Raw genomic sequence first — 21,517 nt, forward strand, 5'->3', positions numbered from 1 at the left:
AATGAACCAAACTGGTGATCAACTCACGTGTTTCAAAGCTGTCTGGATTTCTCACCGGCAAAATGGTTTCTCCTGCAAACCTGTAGGACCCAAACTTTGGCATGGCAACAGGGGCTGGCTTAGTAGTGCCTGTTTCAGGGTTGTGCATGCGTGGATTGATTTGTAAGAAGATACCATTAAGAGGGGATAGTATTTTCTTAAACAATAGTTATGTACATAAAAGGAGTATGATATTTTATTTTTGGTAATATTATGTTTATTGTTTAGTTGTGTACTTAATGGAGAATTGTGTATATCAGAATTCTGATTATTATTTTGTAAAATTATTTTTTGCTTTATAGTGGAATATTCTAGGGGGAGGAGTTTAACCTAGAAAAGGAGCTCTTCAAGATAGGAGGGGGGAATATTGGAGAAAGTGGCTTGTGGGGTAGAATAGTAGCTGCCTACAACAATTATTTTTTTATAGCAATTAATGTATATATTATTGTACTATAGCTTTGTGTTGTTTTCTGTTTTCCTGGTTAGTTTGTGGTTTTCACTTTGTTTTTTGGGTGTGGACTTTGGGAACACAGTTCCTCGTAATAAACACCATTGCATGCCTTTGCAATTGTGGCCGTGCCATCGTTATTGTTATATTCTATCTACACCTCTGAACTCTTCAAGGAGGAGACTGTGACAATGTGTGACATACTGTGTTTGGTGGCTGCTTTTGGAATATCTTGTAAAAACCCTATTTCTCTTTGAGCATCTGATGAACATTTGCGGTCAGTAGGAGATGTGGGACCTCTCTTTCTTCTGCGTGGAAAGAGAAGAAAGATTTGGAATATGTGTCCTGTTATCTTTTGCATTGCAACTTTTCTGACAGTTATACTAGTCAGCTTATAAAGGAGTTTTGCTGCCTTCATCTAACACAAGGAACTACCTTTAAGACAAATGCCCCTTATCATGCAGTTTCAATCTGAGACTTTATCAAATCAATTTTTTTCCATAATGTGAAGTACTTTTACTCCGAGCAACACAGAATGTGCCACAAGCCAAGGTCCTTCAATCTGAGCTGTCTCAGTGCTCACAACAGATTCTAAAAAATACCTCTAGCTGAGGACCATTAAAACTCTCAAAGGGAATGTCAAGGTACTGTTTTCAACAGTGTTGTTTTTCCCTTGGTAGACACATACTGTAATAAATCAACCTGCAGCTTGACTGTGTTGGGAATTTTTGCCAGCAGTACATATTTTGATTGAAACACTAAGAGGCTGTCGTGGTGACAAGAGTGATCGCTCTTTGCTCAGCACCTCTTTGTAGCTAACCTAGTAGACATTTCATAAACTGATGACAGGTTAATGGGGTCATGTCAGTTCTAATGCAAGTTTACTATGCAGCAAATACTGTAGCTTTTTAATCAGCAAATAGTCTGCAAAACTGAAAGAATTCCTTCCATGTGGCTTGTCATATTTTCTTTGTCTTTTATTTCCCAAGACAGAAACTCCACTGGTCTTTTTTTTTGTTTCATTTCATGACAGTTACTGAGATGCAAACATTGAAAAGGTTGCAGATGTCTTGAGGAGAATGAATTCATTAAAAGTCAGTCTCCAAAACCAAAACTTTCTAGGCCTTCATGAGGCTGGGGAAAAGGCTATGGACTGCCATGTAAATTTCCCAATTAGAGCCCAATGTCCTCACCTGTCAAAGAGAAATTCCTGCATAATTTGAAATGAATAGCTTTCAAAACGTTTTGACTTATGTGTTTTATAAAAACTGTGATGGAATTATACAAAGATGTTTTTTCAGTAAATGTTGTGTTCATGTTATACTTCAAAGTTCAGATAATGTAGGTTTTAGGACAGTTATTATTACACACCGAATTCAAATGTGAAGGCAAGCTTGAGAACATATACTGTGCTTATGTTTGGGCTTAAGCCAGACACTTTCCCAGACACCATACAGTATGAAAATACTAGCAAACTCTTATTTTTAACTCATACAACATTCCAAGTATAATAGAAAGAACGTGACATGTAAGATTGCATTTGTATGATTTTTTTAAACTACTCCTATTGACATCTTTATCATTCCATCATTCAGTTAAGTTTAAATTTAACAATTTCAATGCCCAGTAATCGTCTAGCAAAAATTAAACAGATAAGGCTTTCACTATATTTTCACAAATGATCTATGTAGCTGTAAACATGTGCTGCAATGCCATTTCATTCAATTAAAAAGTAAGAAAATAGAAGTATTGAATGAGAATAATGAACAGAAATCACACTGTTTTTGTTGTTGGTAACTACTGAACACAAAAACTAGAAAAAACTCTTTAAGATGAATCAGAATAAGAATGTGATACTAGTGGAGTATGAAGGAAGGTGTTTATGGTATTAAACCTGTAAGAGTAATGTACATATTAATGTGTTGCAGAGCTCTGTTTGACTATGAGAAAACAAAGGACAGTGGGTTACCCAGTCAAGGTCTCAGCTTTAAATATGGCAACATCCTCCATGTTATCAACGCTTCAGATGATGAGTGGTGGCAAGCAAGGAGGGTCACACTGGAGGGGGACAGCGAAGAAATGGGGGTCATTCCGAGCAAGAGGAGGTAAGCTAGCAACGGTGCCGCGGACAGATTTGTTTCTTAAGCTTTTCAGACAAACAGCCAAGCTGTTTGCATTGCTTAACTCATTCAGCAAGGTCTCTTGGGGGCAATACGATAAGCAGCCGGTTGTTGGTGTTACAAAGACTCCATTAATAATACAGTACAGATCCAGCCATTCAGAATGCATGCTGCGTAATGCAGCAATTTGTGGTGACACACCTCAGCACACAGCACTTTAAAAAAAAAATTTCCGTCAGACGGCACTGTTTTGTAAAACCACCAGGTGGGGCAGTGAATGCTTAATGTGGTGTGTGGGCTGTCGCCAGAAAATGCCTGGTTTTGAATCCTGGTCAATGCTGAGCCCCCTGAGACAATCGTTTTCCAATTATAGAATTTAAGTTGTATACCATTTAGTCTTTTATTCATTTTAAACTGTGTGTTAAATATTAAATTAATTTAAAAAATGAAGTAGGGCTATTTTACAAAAACATAATTAATCAGTTGGATATATTAAAAAAACCTAACCTATTAATTCCTTTCTGAAAATAGTTCCCCAAATTCACTACTGTGGATTTTTTGTGTATGTATTTATTTTGGCAAAACATATGATTACTACATTTAGCTACTGGAATCCGAGCTATTTTAGTCTAACCCACTTTTCTTTAGGTAGAAATATTTGATTGACTGCAAAATAATGAAACAGAAATAAAAATATTTCATCTCAAACCAAGATATTTATATTTTTCTAATTATATTGATATTTAGTTGAAAGAAAAATACATTAAATATTAAATATCTACTGTATGTGTGTTGTCATAGATTTGTATTAAGGTCAGTCTTCATACAGAAAGTAAATTTTTCAGATCGAAATGGTGGTCGTATTTAGATATATTTAGCATTTTAGTGTATTAATCTAGTGTTTCAACTAAAACATAGTGAAAAAATTGGATATCTACAATAAATGCAAATTGTGTTACATTGAGAAAAAAAAATATTCCTTATTTCAAATATTAGAAAATAACAATTGTTTTCCTTCAATATGCAGTATAATTGTTCTGAAAAAAACATTAAAGTAAGGTGTGTTCAGAACAAAGATAGTGGCAGTATTTATATACTTATATATTTATATACATACAGTATATGCATGTACAGCATATAGTATACTATATACTGTATAACATACTATATATTGTTTGTATTTGGAAAAGGTCATCTGGTATTTGATTTCTGATTATTTGGTTTATTGAAGAGCTAAAATTGACAGCATTTGCCACGAGTGTACCCTTGATTTCTGTTAAGTATGGGTGACAGTGACTGATTTTGATGGGATCTTTACATTTGCTGAAGGCTAATTTTTTTGCTTTTCCCGCTTGTGGCAGAGTGGAGAGGAAAGAAAGAGCACGACTGAAGACAGTGAAATTTAATGCCAAGCCAGGCGTGATTGATGGCAAGGGGGTAAGTCAGCAAACATGAAGAACGAAAAGAAGAATGAAAGAGTAATTAACATAAGAAACATGACTTTTGTTTTACTTCTAAACTGATGCACAACGCAATCTGAAAGAGCAGTAGGGTTTGTTTAGGAATCTGTGATAAAACGTGGATCATATTTGTTCAACTGGGGTTCAAAACATTGGGTGAATGAAAAAAAAGTTTATTTTTTTTTAATTTGCAAAAGTTCTGAATATATTTTTAAAACAAAAGTTCCACAGAATTGTTTCTTAGTGGCATACAATAATTTATGCAAGTTAAGTGCAGGTCCATTAAGAGCCATAGATACTGTATGCTCTTCTCCATATTTAAATATTAATTTGGAACTGCATTCTTAACAAGCTTTAATTTTCTTGGGTTAAGCCAATATTAATAAATTCCCTTCTTCATTGTCCTTGGTAAATTACAAGCTTAAAGAGACATACTGTGCACCAACATCATTTTATCAACCTACTGTATTATTATTATTATGATTATTTATGTAGGTGTTTAGGAAGGCACATTCCTTGTAATTATGTTTCCCAGTCTTTCCAGTACTGCAAGTGTAACCTTTTTCTGAAACATCTACAATTTTGGCCATATCCACACAACAAAATAAGCATCGTTCAAGTGACAATTGTCTGGCACACATTATGACTTGCCATTTAAGCACACAAGATAAACCCAGAGTGAACAGAAAAACCTGAGGAATAATATGCCCTTGTCTTTTTTGTCAATGTGTTAGTCGGGTTGCTTGTTCCAGTTAGCATCACAGGAATGAGACCTGTGATAGTGTCTGACAGGGAATGGAAGTGAGGGAAAAAGTCAGCCCATTGGCACAAACTTTAAGTGTTGCAGGCTGCCAAGCTAGCTTTGTTAATGTTAATTGATCTCACCTTCGCTTATCAGTGAAATGTGTATAAGGCAGTGGTGTTTTGAATTTACAGCTTACAGTGAGGTGGGAGGTGGTCTTCTCTATTTGTTGAGGATCCAAATAGAGTATGCACTCGATGGTTTTGTAGCAGAGGCAAATTGACACTAAAGAAGGTTGTTTAAGGTTGAAACAAATCATTAACCACTGTACAGTACCTTGCCTTTGAGGAACAAATTATCAGCAGTTTGGACTTAGCAGGTAATAAATGAAATCTAAGAAATAAAGCTAGAATTTGCCCAAAATGCAATACTGTACCTCTCATCTTAAAAGAATGAAGCCAGTGAATGACATTTAAAACAAAAGTTTCAGGAAGAAATAATGCAGTATTTCGTTTGCTCAAATTGTGAAAACAATCCTGTACTTAAATGATTTTGTTATCTTTAATATGTTTAGTTCACCTCTAAAACTTAATATGACTTTTTAATTTTACTTTGTCCCAACCTGACCTGCACAAAGATTACTTACTCATGCTAGACTGGATTAAGATAAACAAGAGCTCCTGCAAGGTCTGACAGCTAAACTCTGAGTCCTCCCGAATGGATGTGATGCCAGGCATGGCTTTTAGTGTGGTCAGAACAATTACGTTACTTGATGGTTTATCCAAAATGACAACCCTTTCTTAATGTTGACTAAACCCAGTTTAACTCTTTTTTTAATCCTTGTACTGTAACTCCCCAATAATTTTGATAATCTAATAATCTCCAAACATCTGACATCAAATGAGAGTCAAATGATCTAATGCTTTTCTTTCAGGTTTTGTGGGTAATTTTGCAGACAGTACAGTTGTGGTTATAACATATGAAGCAGAGTGTAACACCTCCTGTGAAGACAGTGGAACAGTAGAGAGCCAAAAAGCCACTTTTAACTGGTTCTAAAAATAAATACAGTATTTATTTGTACACAGTATGAACATCCATTAAATAGTGTTTACTAAAGTATACCCATAAATATTTGGTATATTTTAGTAAGTCAAACTCAGGTTACAAAGTTACAGGTACACATGACTAGCAGAGTGCAGGGTGGTGCTGCATTTAAGCATTTACATTAGCATTTACATTAATGATTCTCTTTTCCTTTGTCTTTTACTACTTTAATAAAAAGGTTATGGAAGTATACTTGTGTAAATGCTAAGGGAGCATACTCACTCCTTGTTTTGCAGTGCTACATTTCAAATAAATAATAATATTTCCATTTCAAGGAAAAAATGACACTACAGAAAAAGACTAAGTGTACTGAATGTTCAGCACTGATAATTTATTGAGTACTATTTATATGTACCCACTCTTGCTATTTTTTTATATTTTACATACAGGATATCCAGTACAGACTTTATTATACAGTGTACAGTATATTGCATACTGTACTTTTCTAAGACTTTTTTTGTGTCTAAGTGCATTACTGCAATAGAGTGTCCTCTTTTTGTGACCAAAGTGCAGGGCTCTTCCATTTTGGTGCCCAAGTAAACGAAAAGCACAGTTAGTTTGATTTTTTTTACTTAAAACTTTTTCTGTGGATTTTTTGTAAACTGTAATTTGTTCTGACTGTGCAGAGCACAAATCATCATGCTTTGTGCCCCAGCTGTGCCTCCCATTTGCATGTGTTTCCAGGTAAAAAGATTGCTGTTATTAAAAGATTTGAATCATTTTCATGGCTTGTGCATTTGACAGCACATCCTGCTGAATAGAGCAGTAATTTCCTTACTATGTAATTATCGATGCAAATTGATTTTTATTAAATCCATGCATGCATATCAATAGTTTGCCATAAACGTGAAACTGCTATTAATGGCTTAAGAGTAAGACTGTGAGAAGCATTTTAATACAACTTGACTGCCGTTCCAGTGTCACAAAATACCATCTGTCCTCTGGTGATTTTGTCAGCTCGAGTGAATATTAAAGAATGAAGACTTTGTTAAATTTGCATCTTTTCTGGATTTATTTACACTTAGCAATGTTCACTGCCTTCGTTTTTATAACTCTGAGTAGTTATGTACTCTCTCTATTAAATGTTGGGGATGCTTGTACCACAAACTGAATATATTACTATATATCTTTATTATAGGATGTCAAATCTGATCAAATACAGTCATTTTATTGCAAGGTAGATTACATGCATGTATTTTGTTTTTGTATACTGTATATTGTGTGTATCATTCAGGTGCAAAAATTCAGATTATGAAAATAATCAGAATTGCCAACATTGTAGGTTTAACACATTATACAGTTTGAATTGAATTATATCAGTTCTAAATTACTTTGTCTTTTACAGTATGCTCCATTCGATAAAAAGTCTTCAAAACTAATTGTTGGGACAGATTCCAAAACAACTGAATTATATACAGTACAGTATATATATACAGTATATTCGTTTTATTCTCAATTGAATAAATTAATGTAACATGAATGGGGAAGGAAAGATATGACCCTTTGTCAATCTGTCAAAGCTGAGTTTTTGTGAATGCATGGTTCATTTTCTGCAACATTTGGCAGTGTTTAAACTTGTCTTTTGAGAACGCTTTTGCATTTAAAGGCTGATGAAACATTCTCAAGGCTGTTTATTTCATGCTGATGACTTCAAACACAGCAGTTGATGATTTCCCAGTGGATGATGTGATAATTTTGGTTGTTGATTCAACTAATCTCACCTGAGGAAAGCAGTTTACTCCCCAGGATTTTCAATCAGGCCTGTGCCAGGTACCATGTTTTCAGTTTTGAATTGAATATCCTTTTGGAAAACTGACAATAGGGCATCTACAGTATGTGTCTGATACTTCTAGGTGGCAGATGGGAGGTTTAAATTATTGGATGGATTTGAGCATGTTTGACATCCAAGGTCTGAATATGAGGCTACTTTTTTCACAATAATTCTGTACAGGGTTGTTCTGTACTGTACAATTTTAATATATATACAAAGTTTCTGACATTGAATGTTCAGATGCTTTCTCTGCACTAGTATTAAACAGAATTGTTACTGTTTTAATGAAGTCCTTGGTATCCATAGCAACTTCACAGCAAGCTTCCAGAATGCACAAAGGTTAAATATAACAGGTTCAATTTTGAAATAGTGAAAGCCTCTTTGTGTGTTTTTTATTAAAACAGCCAAAGCATTTTATTGTTGTTATAATGTAAGATCTGTTTTTTACTTGAACAAGTGTGTGTTAAAGAAGGAAGTAGCTTTACTGCAGTGCTGAAGGAGCTCTATGCAAGGTTGATGAAACAGAATGTTTTAATTAAAATATGTATTTGGAATTATCATAATGAATTTATCTGTGACATGCATGATAGTGCAGTGTTAGCTCACTTCTCGTTTAATGTTATTGTCCTGAGTAAGATTATTATATATTTTTATCAGGAGAAAACAGAGCTAAGCAAGCCGTATCTCATCCTGTTCTGAAATACAATTTCTTATAAAAATTCAGTTTGCATTTTGATCATCAAAAGTTTAACAGACAGCTATTAGGTCTCTGAAACATTTCCTTGCATGCATGTGATCTAGGGACCCTCTTAAACATCATGTCTCTGGATGAATATACTGTACTTAATGTGCTGTATTTATTATTAATCATATTTATTGCTATCTGTCAACTGAGATAGACGATAACAGAAAACATACAGTTGGCTTGAAGACTGCATTTGATTGTAAATAGATATCTTTAAAACATTAAAAAAGTCCAGAATTTTTAAATAGATAGATAAAATAGATAAAAGATAGTCAATTACAGTATATATCATTGCACAAATTCATTGTCTTTTTTATCACACAGCTGATCAAAATCACCAGGAGGATAAAGATGTCCTATAACAGAATATGCATTTGTTTTGTTAAAATGCGCTCAGGGGTTGCTTTACATAGTACCATTGAGGGTTAAAGCATTTGTGAAATGATTTTATAAAGTTGTGTTTACTCTACAGTATGTATTCAGATAACACTGCAGAATCAAGTGGATTTGACTTTCCTTTAAGTAACTTATACATCTATTTTTTAATTTGGAAAAAAAAGTATTGTTATTGCTAGTAGCTGGTGTGTTATATATTGCTTTTCTTTCTTTTAATTTTGACAAACATGCCATATTGTAATATACTTCACTAATACAGTATATACAGGCTACACACAATATCTGTTTTGTTATTATGTTAGACATCTCATTTACAGTAAATCCATTTTATGTTATATGTACAGTAACCTGCATGACTGCTACTGTAGTTTGGTTAAGATATAACTATTCCGTTTGCACTTTCCATTTTTTTCATAGCATGAATATGATTTTTAATTTGCAGCATGGTATAAAGCAAACCTTTATTTTGATAAATATTTTACATATTCATTGTCTCATTTTTTCTTGATTCTTATATCATTTTAACCAATGTTTAGAATGGTGTAACTGTGGCATGAACATCAGTGACCAGATACACATTCCACTTGGATTTATGACCGCTCAAGGAAAGAGGCAAATTTACAGATACTTGATTTTCCTTAAGATTAATATTAAAATCTGAAAATCTTTTATGATTCTTTCCTATTACTACAAAAACACACATCTGAATATAAGAATTAGGAAACAATAACACAAAATTACAGTGTAGTGGTATTTAATCTATTGTAGTATGTAATCTATCCATTTCTATTATCAAATTAATTGTCAGCTTTGTAAATTTGTGTTTTAATAGATTAACTTTTGCAATTGCAAATATATTGCACTGTATGAAGTAGCTTTGATACAAGAAAAAAATTATTAATTAAGATAATGTGTTTGAGACTAAAGTCAGTAGTTAAAGGGTACTATTTTTCTCAAATGAAAATCCATCAACTACTGTTGAACAAGCAGTTTTTAAAATGTTTTTTGTCTTGTAGTTATTAACATTACAGAAATATTTTTTGTACAATATAAAAGTAGTTTATGTTAAAGTCTGACAAAATGAATAGGACTGTTTAACAGCACAAAGCACATGTTGACAGATGCACTATCACTGCTGTTCCTTCCACTTTTGCAACTAGTCGGTTTGTCAGCATGAGTGTGACAACAATTAGACGTCCCTGTTTGCACCATGCCTTTTCTCCTTCACAGTCATTCAATGACAAGCGTAAAAAGAACTTCATCTTTTCACGAAAATTCCCATTCTACAAGAACAAGGAGCAGAGTGAGCAGGAAACCAGTGACGCTGAACGTAAGTACACCTCCGAAGGGTTGTGTCTCACAACAAGCCACACAACACTGGATGAGAAATTCACGACCCATGCACCTCGACACAGCTACACGTAGGCAGGCAGCGTAGGGTACTGTAGCACTGCTGGGACCTGTGTCTGGTTGCACTCTGGGCTCCACTGAAATGTTAGAAGGATGCAGTTCTGTTCAGCATCTGTTTACAACTTGTGATGAGCAGTGACTGATGTTTTCCTGTTAACCTCTTTTGCTTCTGTGTCAGCATGCATCTTAAAATACTTTGGTGTGCAGCATGATAACATTTGCTTCCACATTTGCCTATTGGAACCCTCACCTTAATTATACTAGTTTGAATCTGACCCTGTGCTAAGAGCATCCTATAAACGTAACATATACATGCTGATTACAATGAAATCAAAGAGGACGTAATCTTCCAAATCAGTAAAAGCATTCTAATATACAGGGGTGGAGCAATTGACTCCAAAAAATAAATTCTGTTTTAAAAGAAATTATAAACTGAACCACCAAGTATGTGGCAGTATTGGCTGAAGTCTTCCATGTTTCTCTAAGGAAGAAATAAATTGTGACATTTCTTTTTTCTCAAAAAACAAAGGTGCACTGACTCATTGCCTCAGTGGTAATCGGCTCTTGAGCAGAGCTGACTTTTCTAGCGCGGGGTGGAGTGGAGATCCAGACTGCTGGTCAGGTCAGGGCAGAATCGACTGTAACGCCACTGACTTCTTCCTTCCTCTTCTGCGGTTATTCCTCTTCTCTCTCTTATGGCTCTCTCTGGGGACTGCTGTGTAGGACATGCCTGGAATAGGTGACGACGGGTATGGGACAAAGACACTGCGTAAGTTCTCAGGAATGGTCACTTCTTTAATTTCCAACTCTTTGGTTCTGTTACGTTTTGTTTTTAACACTTTCCCTTGACAAGGCCCTACCTGTTGGCATGCACAGATAGAGTTACTCTATGTTAGTCCTGAATGTCCCCCATTTTATTTTCTTGTTTTTACTTCTTTTTCTGATTATATTTTCCACCCAGTTATTTTAAATGTTCCTTTTGCATGACACTACAAAGAAAAGGCACACGTCGCTTTGAGATAGGGCTTCTTGTTCTGTGTCTCTGATTTATTTGATAGAACTTCTGTTCATAATGTCTCTCTTTTGTCCCCATACTCAAATACAAAGCTTTATTTGTTTGAATTTTGTCTTGGCCTTCATTTAAATGTAAATATTTGTGCCACCTTGAAGGGAAAGGGCGGCAAGCAATGTTTTAAAAATTCTATTACAGGTCTGTGCTGGTCTCTCAGCTCCTAACTGCAGTAATTCAGTATTTGAAAAATTAGGTGAACAAAATATAAAAAAATAGATGAAATACCACAGCCCTTTTTTGAACATATCACTATTTACCATTATAGTGGCAGAAATATAGCTTCCCCTTTAAAAGTGGACATTTTTAGCATTCTTCTACAGCTTTGTTCTTTCTTTCTATTTTTTCTAACTCAAAATGGTCCATACACTGAATCCTACAGTATGTTTGAACTACTCAGAACTCTATGGCTTCCTTTGTATTTGTATAGATAATATGATTGAAGCCATATTTACTTAAAATGCCCATTGATGCTGCAGTTTGTTTATCGTGTGACCTTTAAAAAATACTGAAGCTGTATGCGCTATGTTCTAATGCATGGTGACTATATACCTGTATTAGAATTTTTTCTTGTCTCATACAGTACAGTAGATGCTGATGAGGAAAACCTTTGTTGGCCAAGTTCAAAATGCTTCTATGGATTCTATCTTGAAAGAGTAATGATACAGTATAATTCACAGGACAATTACTGCACATCATTTATTACATCATTACTGCACATACACTAGTTTATACTACTTACTAACACCACAGAATGTATTGTGTTCATTCTTTTCAAAATATAATCTTTTTAAATATGGCATATTATATTTATACAGTAATATTACAGTTTCTTATGGTTTTTAACTGTTTTTTTTTTAATAAAAATCCTGTACTTTTTTGATGGTTCTTCCTTTTTGCCAGGGTATGGTCATCAAGACATTTTATCCCTTTGACATACATGCTCAACTTGGGCTAGATTCATTGTCTACTAACGGTTTTAGACTTTTTGACTTCCCTGAACTGTTTTTGTTCCTCCAGCAGTCTGTCAGCTGTTGTGTACACCCCAACACAATTGCATTAAACTCAAATAATTTCAAAAGAACATGAACAATTACAGTATGTGTGATTATCATCCATCAATAATGTTGTCAACCTTTAATATACTTACTGAAAGTAAATTTATCTAGTTAAAATAAGGATAAAGAGTTAAAATAAAGTTTTTTCATCCTATCAAGCCAAGGGTCTATTTGTATTTGGGTTAAAGGGGATCTAACCAAATCTTAAATTATAAAAAGCAGGTATTTAATGTATATTTCAAAATTTGATGGTGCAACAATGGTTAATAAAATGCTTTATAATGACATTTGTTAATGGAACCATTGCAATTTCAATGTAAGGAAAAGGGTTAAGCTAACGTTTCATTTGCATTAAAAATTAATAAAATTTCATTGGTTTGTCTTATTTTATCTGGAATTCTAAACAAATTGTTCTAAACATGTTTAAAATATTATCAGCAACTAAAGTAAACTACAGTATATACAGTACAGTAAATACATTCTTCCAGGATATGACGTGCTACTGTATGTACTGTATTTGCTTCGATTTGTGTTATAAGTTTTCTGAGGCAGGCCAGAATTGAAGTGATAGAAGTGGTTTGGTTAAATCCTAAAAAAGGTGATTAGAGGGAAGCAATGTATGGAGAGCGTTTGACGTAACTCACCTAGTGGAGAAAATGATGACCTAGCAGTGAGACTGCCTGAACTCCCCTTCTCTAATGCGAGGATTGAGCCAGGGAGCTGCTACAAGGGTGTAGATGGGGCGACAGCAGTGAAGTCCAGGGTGTGAGATAAAGTACATATATACTGTACAGTGTACATGTACTGTAGATACTGTAAGCAGAAGTGGGTGAGATTAGGCTTTAACCTTCCTACTGAACTGCTATTTTAAACTCCACTGATACACCTGCTTGTTCTAACAATACCGATGTATTAAGTGTCAGACAAAACTTACAAATGCACCCTGTCTGCTTTTAATTTTATTTCCAACTGTAATGATCTGGCAAAGGAAAGTGATCCTTCTCTTATGCCTTGACACTACACTATACTTACAGTATATTACGATAAATAAGGTAATGGGATTCTTCACCTTTATATTTATATTTTATATATATATTTATAAGGACCATGCCCATTCTTAAAAAAAATGTTTTAAAATTTACCAAAATTAAACACATTATTTCCCGGTAGTTTTTTAGAGTTTTTGTACAGTTTCCAAATCCTCTTTTTTACCTTGTCCTCATTTTAAAGATCCAGTCTGGACTTGTATTAGTAGAGCAGCACAATATACTGTATGGTAGGTACTGTATGCTGTAGCACCAAAAGACTTAGCTCTTTCTTTAAGGATAAGAGATTGGAGTGCTAAGGGCAATGTTATGTCAATCAATCAGTTTTTGTATTCACATTTCACTGTCTGATCAAACGCTGCCCTTAGTATTTCCATTTATTAACACTAAAATGCAGCATCACAGGGAATCAACACAGAAAGAAAAAAAAGAATAGTAGCAATAATAATGATAAATACTATATTACAGTTCAAATTATTGGTATAGACTGGGCAAATCCTGAAGCTTATGTCAAAATAGACATTATTGAAACATTATCACCATGTGACTTCAGTTTTTGAGACAGATCACTTGGAAAGTGTAAAACCTTTTGGTATGCATTTTGTCTTTTTTCTCTAAGAATTGAGCACACATATACAGTATATATATAAGTTAAATGTCACATTGCAAAGTAGTGATGGCAACGCTGACCTTGAATACAGGGATGCTGATAGTACTTTTGAAACAAGAATTTTTTTAACAAACCACACAGTTGACATTGTGTTTCCTGAAACCTTTATCAGCAGAATCTATCCTTTCCTCTACAGAGGGTCACCACAGGAGATACTACTTTGAGTGCAAGAAGTTCACAATAGGGGTTAAACGTGTTCACTGGTAGAATATAATGGGACAAGTGATGTATAACCTGTCTGTTTAGAGCACCGAAGCTGTTTATCACAGGGAGATCAATGGACGCATGTGTATGGTTATGTGTGCTGTGCCATGGCATCACTGTTTGATTGATCTTTGGTGGGAAAGAGGCCGTAATTACCTGCACAGAGCTACATTTTTTAATGTACATAGAGTTTTTGTGTGAATGAAAATATTATGTTCAACAATTTTTGTGCTTAGAAAAACTGCACTTTTTGATCAACTCCATTTCAGATAATATATTTTAGCACCTGCACTCACATGCTGCAGCAATGAAGGATTTGAGTATGGCAAACAAATGTGATAGAAGTGGCTGTTGCTTTCTATTCATGTGTGTTCTATCATTTTATCTACTTATCCTAGTGAGCATGAAATACCGTACAACACCAGAGAGAAAATGAAATTGTACAGACACATCAGCAGGCATTTGATTATCTGATACTCTACATCACCTTTATTATTTTTCTGTTTCTTTCCTATGTGCTCCCTCTTCCTTTTGTGTCTCTGTCTGTACCAAACCAAATTTAAATACCATGAAACTTGGAAGAATACCCAAAATGTGTGTGTGTGAAAATAATTTACTTCACAGCAAAATGATATCGGCTAATGCTTCCTGTTCTGAGAATGCTGGACATGTGAATCACGTTCGGAAGTTTTTTTTTTTCCATTTTGTCTTTATATTCATTTTTACAAAGACTGCTGTTTATAAGCGTAGATCTGCTTTTCATAATGGACATTGTTCGACTTAATATTGGACATAATATATCATAATACTGGATTGTGTCAGTATCCCATACCTATGCATGTTTTTTATACCACCAGGGAGTCAAGAGGACTTGATTCTTTCCTATGAGCCTGTCATTAGACAAGAAAGTAAGTGGCTTTTACACAAAACTGTTGAAAGTAGTATATAATGATTGTTTTATTTTGTTTACATTCTTTTTTCTTAAATATTTAAAGTTTATAATTCTAAAGCAGCCGTACTTTTGTTGGAATCTTTCTTAATCTATACATTCCTGAATAGGACTCTTGACAGGTACATTTGTGTCGTAGATATTGCATGTCTCTGATTAACCATTGTAGAAAAGAAGCTCATAGATGCCTTGGCTAGAAACAATGAGCACATTCAGCTCTATGGGATGGAAAAATGGGCCATGATCTGTCAGTGAAAAGCAAGAGGCAAAAATAATTATTGTATTGTTAGTTTCTTCTACAGCTGTTTCTTTGTTCAAAGAATTAATTTCTATTGTGTAATTCCCAGATAGAAATCCAGATTATGTGAGTCATATTTTCAAAAGGAAATTAAGTGTGTGATTGAACATTATCTCTGTTAAATCTGTTAAGGATATTATTATTAATAATATGTACAGTAATGTAGTGCTGTGTGTATGTCTTTATTTTCTTAATAGTCAACTACACCAGACCTGTTATCATCCTGGGTCCGATGAAGGACAGGATTAATGATGATCTAATATCTGAATTCCCTGACAAGTTTGGATCATGTGTGCCACGTAAGTACAGTACAAGCCTGACAATGCAACAGGTTCTGATACTCAACACCTCCAGCCTTTTTCATTGTTTACCTTATTGGGTTTATGTATTGCAGATTTGATAAACATTTTTGTTTCATTTTTGTTTTATTTGACTTTTGTCAAAATGTCTTTTTACAGTAAGTTTTCAAAGTGAGCATAATTTTAAAGAGCATTACAGTGAGATGAATTCAGGAAACAGATTTTCTCTTGCTTTGGCTTTGAATGCACAGTACAAGATGAAAAGGAAAAGGGGACATTTTTTCCTCTTTCATAACAAAACAGCTGCTATTGTTAGTGAAATTAGTAGAAGTGATTAATAGGAACATTTGAAGTTAGTAAAATTTAGTTTGTGACTGAGTGTAAATGGAATTACAGGTTGAGCTGTACATGTTTTTGAATTTTTGAATACTGTATACTGCATTGTATACTACATGGTAAGCAAAATGAAGGATTATCACATAATACCACATAATATTACTGTTTAATTTTTTGCTTCATCAGTTTCTCTGAACGGTAAATGAGTTGTTAACAGTAAATTTTTTCATGTGCAGTGTGATGGTGAGTAGAGGCCATGCTTTACCATTGTGGCGATAGAGATGGCATAACCTACTGGATATACTGTATGCGATCTCTATGACTGTCAACATCCCATGTTTCCATGGTGACCCTTGTGCTATTGAAAGTGACAGTGCTGCCTCAGACATTATTAGGGACTACGTGCTTAGGTATATGTTTACCATCTCACTCCCCTGCTGTTTATAAATACATTTTATAATATTTCAGTCTTGGGGTTTATTTTGTTCAATATCCTTTTTTCATTTTTTATTATTGTTATATTATTATTGTTTCTCCTTACCTTAAATAAAACATTTTACAGTATTGATATTGTGTACACAAATCCACAATTATCTGTGTAGTTCACATAAATTATACCGTACAACACTGTTCCCTGCATTGATTTATTTAATAACTTTATTTAATACACTTTGCATTTTCTAACCTGAGAATAATATCCTTAGCTTTCCTTGTATAAAATGCAAACACAGATCAACAATTCACTCTGGATAAACTCAAGTTAGAAAGTATTACCTGTAAGAGGATGTCTTATACACCGAATGACTGTTTATTGTTCTCTATAATGTAGATCCCAATGAAACTGTCCATCCTTTCCTTTCTTTTTGACCTTCAGCTTTAATTTCTGTATTTATCTTTTTATTTATTTTTAACACCTAAAAAATGCAGCTAACTTTTCAGGGCGCTTGGGTAAGTAAGCAAATTAGTCATTAGTACAGAAATAATAGCAAACAATTTAAAACATGTAGAAATGCAATAGTTTTTGATGTGGTAGTTTTATTCTTAATCTTTGATATCTGGAAATTGCACCCTGCTTCTATAGGGGCAAATGCTAATTTATTTGCTATTTAGATAATGCAATTATCTAAAGTGAGCTTATGCAAAGAAGGATATAGACTGTGGACATAGACATACAGTATTAGATATCCAACATATATATATATCTATATATATCTAAGTACTGTAGATGAGAGAGTTTTCCATAAAATCTGTAATATTGAATTGTTTCATCCTCCAAATCATTTTTTGATAACCTGTTTCATCTGCTCTTTGCATAAACTGCAAACCTACTGTGTCACTGTGATGTTTAAGAAATTTATGTTTAGCTTTCTTTGGCTGAGACATTTATTATATTATATAAAATGCCTACATTCGTTCTAATTACTTTTGCTTTTGCTTTGTTGTTTTACATGTGATCATCTTTATTACCAAGATATCATGCAGCTTTCTAAAACTTAATAGTGCTGAACCTCATAGAGTGCTATAATTAAAAATAATTTAAAGAGAAGCCACACTAGTGTGTCATGGACGTAATGAGCTACTTTATTCTAGGAGCTGTTGAGGTTTTGAAACTTTTAATATTAGGCTGTAATTTTAATAGTAAAATATGTTATATGTTAAACAAACATTAAGCATGTCTATACTGAAATGTATTTTTTAAGTGTCCACATGTATGGTCTTTGTTATTCAAAAATTAATTCACAAGTATATGCAAACAATGTACAGTGTACAATTAGAAATTCGTTATTTCATAGCCTCGGTATAAAGTAGCTTCATGGCTTTATATTTTTGCATGGTAACTCATTCAGGCGAGTTTCAATTTTCTTAGCAGCTTCTAAATCAGAAAGATGCTTTCCTGTATTGACAGTTTTCAGGACATACTGTATCACCCTAAATTTACTCGCTATAATATAGACAATTGCAGATTTGAGCAAACTGCTTATACTTTGTATTTACATGCAGAAACCACATTGTTGTTAAATCTTGTATAAGGCTTTATATCTCATTTGTACTTCAAATAATCTTTTATTGTCTGTTTTTTGTACATACTCTATTTCTTCTTGTGCAGTTGTCAGTTTTCATTTATACTTACATTATTTAGCATTTCAGAAATTAAAAAATAATTTAAATTAATTGGGAATTAAAGTACAGGTTATACAGCATATCAATATTCTATTTAATGTCGATGCATGAGGCTACATTCCAGCTTTAAGCATTACCCCACAGTCTTTTTTTCCTTTGCAAATGTCCGTTTGATATTTTTGTTTTTGATGATGGATGTTAGGCAGGGCAGGGGGCAGCTATTTTTGCTGTAGTAGTTATACGATATGGCAAATACAAAACGCCAACAAAAAACAACAGAGAATCACTCAGAGCAATCAAAGGTATAAAATGTATGAAGATTAAAACACAACAAAAAAAAGCAAACTGCCACTTTCAGGAATTCAGCTGTACAGCTTTGTCTTAAATTATTTATTAAGGCTAATTGCCATGCAGATTTCATATGTATCTGAAGGAGTTGGTTGTGAAGGTTTTAATTTGACAGCACTGTAAAAATAAAGCATACAGCAATCACATTACAAATTCATCAGTGGTACATATTTAATCCATTGCATTCTTAGACTGTTTATGCTGTAGATTTGATATTATGTTCAGTCTTGCTGATTGGCCTAATTTCACATTTCCAGAGAATAAAGTCTTATGCTCTTCCTAGATACCACGAGACCAAAGCGTGACTACGAAGTGGATGGGCGGGATTACCACTTTGTCACCTCCAGAGAGCAAATGGAGAAAGACATCCAAGAGCACAAGTTTATTGAAGCTGGACAGTATAATGACAATCTGTATGGAACCAGCGTCCAATCTGTAAAATACGTAGCAGAGCGGGTAAGGGGAAAGTCACAAAGTCGTCATGCTTCACATTTTAATTGGTTTGATCATGTGCAAGGATACGCTGCCCACACATACTACTGAGCAGCTGTTTACCAATTTATGTGATGTTAAACATGCAAGCAACCACCAGTCATAACGATTTCTGATTTTCACAACTAGAAGTGATTCTGAAAAAGTCATTCCTGGAAAGGATATACTGTAGAGAAGATATGTAAATTAAAAAAAATATTGTAACGCTTACGGCCGACAGGTACTGTGTAAGAGCCGGCTTACCAGAGCAGGTGACGTCGCCGCCCTTCCCTGTGATAGCAGGACTACAGCTACTGGGCTGTGGGGAGATCTCTCTTTAGCTCACCGGGATGGGTCCCTGCTGAGTGACACGGGAGTCCCGGGTTCGAGCCCCCGACGGTGGGGGGCCGACCTAATGCGGCAAGGGTGCCCGCCTGAGCCCCCGTTGCGTTACAATATATTCAAAAAGCTATATAAAAAACATTTCAGATACTCTAAACTGTAAAAGTGAGCGCATCTGATACCCTTCAGTTTCATTGTTCACGTGTTGTTGACATTCTCACAATGAGATGAATCAAAATCAGACTTGTGATCGGAATCACTTTTATTCGCCAAGTACAGTACATTTCATGTACAAGAAATTGAAATACAGTATAACTAGGAATTCAGGTTGAGCAAAAAGACAGCCCTAAGAAACAAGATGTTCAAATACCAGGTAATTCTGGTTTTAATAGATTGGACATGCCCTTCTGAGGGACGTTTATGTAACAAGTGGAAACCTGGGTGAGAGAGCTGTTCTTTCTCTTTGATACTGGTGATAATAAGGTGACAGAGATCATAATTCACCAAAATGTAAAGTACTCCACCACATTCACAGCGACAGCCTTGATTACCAAGGAGAAACGTTTTGGAGAATGTTTCTGGAAATCTCTATTTCCACTGTTTTAAGGCTATTAAGCTCTGGGTGTTTGTTAGCCCATATGATAACACCTGACCCATCACCCTCCTGTAAATCATCAGTCTTATCATCACTAGTGATGAGATTTACAAGGGTGATGTCATGAGGGTTCAGTAATGGAACTATTCATCGAATGATTCAGAAATTGTCTAGTGTTATTTTAGCTAGATATTAATTGTAATTGTAAATATAATTCCAAGGTAAATAGTATTTTTGAGATTAGTTCAGTTTATTACTACCATATAATTCCAGTAATATCAGCATTCTTTAGCCCATATTGTTTTTATACACCACTTTCTTTGTGTGAACAGAATGACTACCGATGGCAAAACTGTAATAAAATTGTTTTTATTTTTTCAAACTTGTACTTAAAAGCAGATTTAATATACATTATATTCAAAACATGGTGGTAATTGTTTACAGATGGATGTTTGGAATTTGTGATCTATTTCTTTTCTTTCTGAAGGGAAAACACTGTATATTGGATGTATCAGGAAATGCTATTAAAAGATTGCAAGTTGCACAACTCTACCCCATCGCCATCTTTATAAAGCCTAAATCTATTGAGTCGTTAATGTAAGTAATTCTTATACTTAATTCCTTTTTTAAGATATCTTTTTAGGCTTTTCAGTAATGTAACCTTTTATGTCTTTTTATACAAAAAAAATGAATAATGGATAAAAATACATAGTGACTTGTTTGATATCTTGTTGGACAGATGAACAAATTAGACCTTTAAACCGATAAAAATACTATTTTACAGTGTCTAAGAAATAATTGAATGGTTTGCTGCAATGAATGGCATGATTAGTTTTTTTATTTGCATTGTGAAATACTGTATGTTGTCTTATATTGCAAAACATCACATTGTTTTTTGTTTTAAATAACCAAACCTCTCATCAGGGAAATGAATAAAAGACTCACAGAAGAGCAGGCAAAGAAAACTTATGATCGAGCCATGAAGCTGGAACAAGAGTTTGGCGAATACTTCACAGGTAAAGAATGCAGGATATGTTTGATGCATGAAAGAAAGACACCTCTTGTCTTTTAGTACTAATATATTATGTTTTATCTCTGTGCACAATTGAAAATAATTTCATTTGCAGTGTTTTCACATTTTTGTTTTCAAAATAGGTTATTTGGCCCATCTTGCAGTTTAGGAACTAAATGAATATTGTCCAGTTATTTCTTGAAGAAATTCTCCAGTACTTTATCCTTTTTAGAGAGGCATGGTACAGTATGCATTATGTTTCTGTCACTTTTATTGTGAGCTTACAGTTATTAAGGATGTGATCATGCAAGATATGATCGCAAGTATTAGGGAGTATTCACAAAATAACACACAGCTGGTACTTTAATCTCACAGTATAAGCATTGAAAGGATCCATTGTCTGGGTTGCATTACTAACACTTCCTCCTATTTCCTGGATTGTTTCGTTTATTTTTTACTTTTTG

General features: G+C 34.2%; 1 protein-coding gene across 3 annotated transcripts in view; it reads left to right on the forward strand.

Moving 5' to 3' along the window:
- The window catches only part of LOC148830363 (disks large homolog 2), a 107,094-nt gene that overhangs the window by 81,366 nt on the left and 4,211 nt on the right, over positions 1–21,517 (forward strand). For all 3 annotated transcript variants that reach the window (XM_088920533.1, XM_088920534.1, XM_088920536.1), the window contains 8 exons: positions 2,416–2,592; positions 3,969–4,044; positions 10,056–10,155; positions 15,140–15,190; positions 15,727–15,828; positions 18,917–19,089; positions 20,529–20,638; positions 20,966–21,057. In XM_088920533.1, coding sequence (XP_088776659.1) covers positions 2,416–2,592; positions 3,969–4,044; positions 10,056–10,155; positions 15,140–15,190; positions 15,727–15,828; positions 18,917–19,089; positions 20,529–20,638; positions 20,966–21,057 — 881 coding nt within the window. The remainder of the gene's footprint in view (positions 1–2,415; positions 2,593–3,968; positions 4,045–10,055; positions 10,156–15,139; positions 15,191–15,726; positions 15,829–18,916; positions 19,090–20,528; positions 20,639–20,965; positions 21,058–21,517) is intronic.

Source organism: Atractosteus spatula, chromosome 7 (genome assembly GCF_055471065.1).
Source record: "Atractosteus spatula isolate fAtrSpa1 chromosome 7, fAtrSpa1.hap1, whole genome shotgun sequence".
In the NCBI taxonomy this organism is placed as follows: Eukaryota; Metazoa; Chordata; class Actinopteri; order Semionotiformes; family Lepisosteidae; genus Atractosteus; species Atractosteus spatula.